The 6,000-nt window shown below is 40.4% G+C and overlaps 1 protein-coding gene across 1 annotated transcript in view; it reads right to left on the reverse strand.

Moving 5' to 3' along the window:
• The window catches only part of LOC115098941 (histone-arginine methyltransferase CARM1-like), a 78,433-nt gene extending 75,065 nt beyond the window's left edge, over positions 1–3,368 (reverse strand). The window contains exons 1-2 of the mRNA XM_029616075.1: positions 3,345–3,368; positions 698–875 (exon numbers count right to left, since the gene is read on the reverse strand). Of these exons, the coding sequence (XP_029471935.1) occupies positions 698–875; positions 3,345–3,368 (202 nt within the window). The remainder of the gene's footprint in view (positions 1–697; positions 876–3,344) is intronic.
• Positions 3,369–6,000: the final 2,632 nt, after the last annotated feature.

The following is a 6,000-nucleotide window of genomic DNA, read 5'->3' on the forward strand; positions in this document are numbered from 1 at the left end:
GGGGCGGGCCTATGTCTTCTCCTAAAGAGCAATTCTTTTGTCGTCACCTGTCTTTACTTCCTAGGTAAAAACAAGAGTGAAGAATGGAAGAAAAGAGCAGCACAGGGAAAGAAGGCAAGGAGAAAGGGATAGTCTGGTGAAATGGAGGAAGATAGAACAAAATGAGCAACCTATGGAAAGGAAGAAACAGAGAGCATGGTAGCACAGGAGGGATAGAGGAGCAAGAAAAAAACAGTTGGAGAAAGAAAAAAGAGACTGAAAGGTAAAAAAAAAAAGGTAGAAAACAAATGGACAATGGAAAGAACTAATTAAAGAACAAAGGTAAGCAAGGTTGGCCACACTACAAAGATAAGAACATTTTTTTAATTGAAGGAAATACATGAAATAGGGTTCTCAATAAAACTCGACTTTGTAATTTTCAGATAAATGCAAATGCATGCAAGTATGACGCAGAACTTCTAACCCTCGCCAGAGAATCCACCCTTACTGCAATAGAAAACGCAGGAGCTTTACTTGTATCTTGCTGATTGGGATTGATGACCTCACTGGTTAGCTTGCTAGTGCTTACACAGACAAAAATAACAAACCAACCAATATATACTGTACATGCTCAGCAATCAACCAACTCTAGGGTCTGATTGCAAAGAGTGATCACAGGCCTGAGTTGCTGCTGGCACAGATGCACTGCTAGACTCACCATTTGCCTTTAGCCATTTCTTGGCATGGAGGTAGCTTTCCAGCATTCTCTCATTGAACAACATATACCCCATAGGCTCGGAAATAATGACATCTACTTGCTCAGGAAGAAGGATCTCCTCAATTTTTCCTGGAATGACTGTAATCTTATTTGAAAGTTTGTTATTAAACACCAGTATCTGAGGAGAAAAAAAGAAGTAAGGTGGCATAACTGAGTGAGCGTCTGTTGCAATGGCAGAGCATATTTGCTTTTTTTTTAATGGACTTTTCCTGAAGACACAGAACTTCATTTTCCCACACCACCCGCGCTAGTGGCATCGCACACCTATATTGCTATCTGTAGTATTTTGAATGGGAGATCCAGAATATGAAAGAGGGAAGTATCTTAACTTCCCAGCAAAATGCACTGGGGCAAGGGAATTTTTGTAAAAGAGAGAAAGAGAGTAGGAAACAGGAACAATATTTTTTTTTTTGGGGGGGGGGGGGGGGAAGGGCGGTGTCCTTTCCAACATGGAGCACTCAGAAAGTACCATTACATTTTACTTATTAAAATTCTGCACAGATACCTGATTCTTTGCCGATTCATTCTTGGCAGAGTGCACTTGAACAAGAATAATGTGGGCTCCAGAGTCATCTACATAGTAATGATGGCCGATAAAGGGCAAAATGGTCCATGCAATCTACCCAGTAAGGTGTGCAGAGTTGTAATTTCCAGGCCACACACATTACCCCCCTCACATTCTGCTCACCGTTGCAACTTCTGCTCCATGCAGGTTACCAACAGGCAGAAAAGCTGCCACACTTTACCCCAGTGCTTCATTTACATTTTCTTGCTACTACGGATCTTCCACGTTTATCCCACACCCTTTTAAATTCCTTTATGGTTTGTCTTCATCACACCCTCTGGGAGGATGTTACAGACATTCTCCATCCTTTCTGTGAAAAAAGAAATTATTTTCCTGATGTTGTTAATGAGTCCCAGAGTTTCATGTCATGATCCCTAGTACTAAAGCATTCTTTCCAGTGGAAAAGGTTTGTTTCTTTTGTATTTCTAATATCTTTCAGGTATTTTACATTCTGTATCAACCTTCATCCCCCCTCCCCATCTCTTCTTTTGTAGGGTATACATATTTAGGTCCTGAAGCCTCATCTTTTGGTGCAGCCCCCACTTCTCTTTGGTTACCTTTCTCTAGACTATTTCTATCCTGTCTCTCCTTTTTGAAATATGGCCATCAGAAATTAACACCAATACTCTTATCAGTAAACTTTCCAAGGGATTACGTGTGGAAAATTATCACATATGCACGTAAGTAACCTATCATTTGCACAAATGGTATTTTATAAAAATCATTTATAAGCCTGACTTCAGTGCCGGGAAAAACTGTGGAAACTGTTATAAAGAATAAAATCACAAAACATTTAGATAGACATGGTTTGATGGGACACAGCCAGCATGGATTTACCCAAGGGAAGTCTTGCCTCACAAATCTCCTACATTTTTTTGAAGGGCTTAATAGATATGTGGATAAAAGTGAACCAATAGACGTATATTTAGATTTTCAGAAGGCATTTGACAACGTCCCTAATGAGAGGATTCTAAGAAAACTAAAACGTCATGGAATAGGAGGTGATGTCCTTTTGTGGATTGCAAGCGGGTTAAAGACACAGGAAATAGAGAAAGATTAAATGTCTGTTTCACAGAGGAAAAAAGTAAACAGTGCAGTTTTTCAGGAATCTGTACTTGGACCAGTGCTTTTTAATATATTTAAAATTATCTGGAAAGGGGCAAGACGAATGAGGTGGATCAAATTTGCGGATGATACAAAATTATGCAGAGAAGTTAAATCTCAAACAGATTGTAATAAATTGCAGAAGGACCTTGTGAGACTGGAACACTGGGCTTCCAAATGGCAGATGAAATTTAATGTGGACAAGTGCAAAGTGATATATATAGGGAAAAATAACCCTTTCTGTAGTTACACAATGTTAGGTTCTATCTTAGGAGTTACCACCCAAGAAAGAGATCTAGGCGTCATACTGGATAATACATTGAAATTGCCAGCTCAAAATGCTGTGGTGATCAAAAAAGCAAACAGAATGTTAGGAATTATTAAGAAGGGAATGGTAAATAATACGATAGATGGCTGTCATAATGCCTCTGTATCGCTCCATGGTGAAGAAAAGCCAAAAAACAGAAGTGGATCAGTGTCAGAAGAAGATTTATTAATCACATGATAGACTGCCCGACTCGGGCCGAATTTTGCTCATAAACAAGGGCTGCTTCAGGGGCTATATTAATATTGAAAGAAAGTTTGTTAAAAAATACATTAATATGAATAGGTACATAAAAAAGACACATGTATGAGTAACTTAATAAAAAAAAGCTTAATAAAAGAACTTAAAACAACATATATAAAAAGAAATACACATATATATTTATATTGCATAAAAAATGGACTAGACTTATTTTGAGATAATATATTTTATATAACACAAGTACAAATGGTATGGAATATACCTATACCCTTCAGAATTGTCTGTAGAATGATTAGTAGGTCAGAAAATGGTTGTATCCAGTAATTCGTTTACAGGAGAGTACTGCACAAATCCAACTCCTCTCTATTATGGTCAAGAAAAAAGATCATTACATGCAGGGTTCCAAAATATTGCATTTCGATTAGAGCTAAAGGGGCTAAAATGAATATCTATTATTATTGAAAATGGAAAGATAAAAAACAGTGAAGGCAGAGAATTTTTTTTTTTTTAATATACATTAAGGGCCAGATTTTAAAAGAGCTACGCGTGACTGGCCAATTTTCAAAGGCCCGGCCACACATGTAAAGCCTTGGGACGCATGTAAGTCCCGGGGCTTTGGGAAAGAGGCGGGGAGGGGGCAGGGAGGTCCGGGGAGGGGGCGGGGCTAGAGGCCCCCGGCTCAGCAGCCATTTGCTGCTGAGCCGGGGGATCACATGCTGGCAGGGTGCCAACGCGGGCAGGCGCTAAAGGTAAGATAAAGATTTTGGGGGGGCTAGGTTAGGGTTAGGGGGCAGGTAGGTTAGGGGAAGGGCGGTTAGTGTAAGGGGTTGGGAAGTTCCCTCCCAGTTCACTCTGAAATTGGAGTGGACTGGGATGGAACTGAGGAAGGCCGCGGGCGTTGGCGTGCACAGGATGCACAAGTGTGCATCCCCTTGCGAGCGCCAACCCCCGATTTTATAAATGTGCGCATCTGTGCACCAATGTTATAAAATTGGACGTCCATGTGCGCGCGCCGGGTAGCGCGTGCACATGGACGCATGCTCTTTTAAAATCTACCCTTAAATGTGTATCGTGAGTGTCTACTGTGTTTCCTTTCTAAAATGCTATTAATTCTAATATAAAAAATAGTGAAAAAAATGTTTAAGGAAAAGCTTTTTTGTATATTTCTGAGACTGTAGCTGTGCTCTCAATAGTTAAACATTATACAATATATTCCGGCGGCTTCATGTATTCAGAGCTAAAATCTACTGCCTGAGTTGGAATCGGGGAATGCCTTACTCTTTACAAAAATAAATATATTGAACTTAGAACCTAAGGGTTAGATTTTAAAAAGGTGCGCGCATATGTACACCCAATTTTATAACATGCGTGCGCAGGCGTGCAAATGTTATAAAATCTGGGGTCGGCGCGCACAAGGGGTGCACAATTGTGCACCTTGCACTCGCCGAGCCACACTGCCTTCCTCCGTTCTCTCCCAGGCCACTCCGAAATCGCCCCCGGACTACCCCTTTTGTGAAGCCCCGGGACTTACACGTGTCCCGGGGCTTTATGTGCTTGCCGGGCCTTTTTAAAATCCGGCCCTAAGAGCACTCGTTTGTGTGATTGGAGTTTTAATACCTGCAGGATAATTTCTAGCAGAATTATACCAGCCTGTGGTAATGTAAGCCAGATGTTTACAGGATTAAAGTTCCCGCTGAAAATAGCTCTACTTTTATGCTCTCTCCAGCCTTTTACTTAGTTTATTATTACAATTTAAATCCTTACTTCATTAAACACAAATTTTAACCATCTAAATATTGAAATAAAAAGTAGAACCATTATTCAAAATACAAATCGCTGTTCAACTTAATTAAGATCGGCAAAACAGAAGTTGCTATTTTATAAGAGATATATGTGAATATATTAGGTAACTTATTTGCACAATTTTACAATTTTTGGGTGGGAGGTCTGGAGTATAGGAGATAGGCAGAGCAGAAGCAGCAAGACCCCTAAGGAGGAAATTGGGCATGGCAAATATGCAGAGCAGTAGTAGTAAGAACTAGGCTGGGATCCTAGAAAGGTGCAATAAAACAGTAAGATAGAGAGCTGGAAAAGAGATGGGGGTGGAAGGAGAAACTACCGTAATATTTTTTTCTTTTTTCAATTTTTTGTTTTTCTGGGGACAACAAACACACCCAGTATAACCAACAATGGAAAGAGAATGAGAGAACTAGACTAAGATTGTAACAGTGCAAAACAAAATTAAGAAAAAAGAGGTGGGGTGGAGGAGAAACTTGTATTTATTTTCTTTTTTCAAACTTTTGTTTGGGGGTCAAAAGTGAGTGTTTTGACCCCCAAAAAAAGTTTGAAAAAAGAAAATAAATACAAGTTTCTCCTCCACCCCACCTCTTTTTCTTAATTTTGTAAGCAAGCAAACAAACAGGATGGGAGAACTAAACTGAGATCCAAACAGCAAGCAGTAAGAAGGCACCAAAACTCCCATGCTGGTATATAATAGGCATGGAAGGTAGGCATATTAACAGCATGACCCCCCCAAGGGCATGGCAGGTAGGCAAAGAGGCAATAAAACCCCTAAGGTTTTATATCTGGGGCATGGCAAATAGGCAGAGCAGTAGCTGTAAGATCGCTAAGGTGGTATATCAGGGGCACAGAAGGAAGGCAGAGTGGTAGCAGCAAGGTTCCTAAGGTGGTAAGCCAGTGGTATGGCACTTAAGCAGAGTGGTAAAAGTAAGACTCCTAAGTTGGTATATCAGGGGCATAGCGGGTAAGCATGTGGCAGCAAGACCACTAAGGTGGTATATCGGGGCATAGCAGGTAGCAGAGTAGCAGCAAGACATTCAAGTTGCTTTCAATCATCTTGCCTCTCGCATGGAAATTCTGGAAACCGAAATGAAGGCAGATTGATTTTAAAAAAAGATCAACTTTTCTATCAACTGCAATGCCAACCTTGAGCAATGAGAGCTCATGATGTCCCTGTCATTGAGAAGACATGTTCACTGAGCACTCTAGTTGGTGGGCAAAATAGATAGCACTAAGCCACCTTGGCTA

This window comes from Rhinatrema bivittatum, chromosome 1 (assembly GCF_901001135.1).
Source record: "Rhinatrema bivittatum chromosome 1, aRhiBiv1.1, whole genome shotgun sequence".
In the NCBI taxonomy this organism is placed as follows: domain Eukaryota; kingdom Metazoa; phylum Chordata; class Amphibia; order Gymnophiona; family Rhinatrematidae; genus Rhinatrema; species Rhinatrema bivittatum.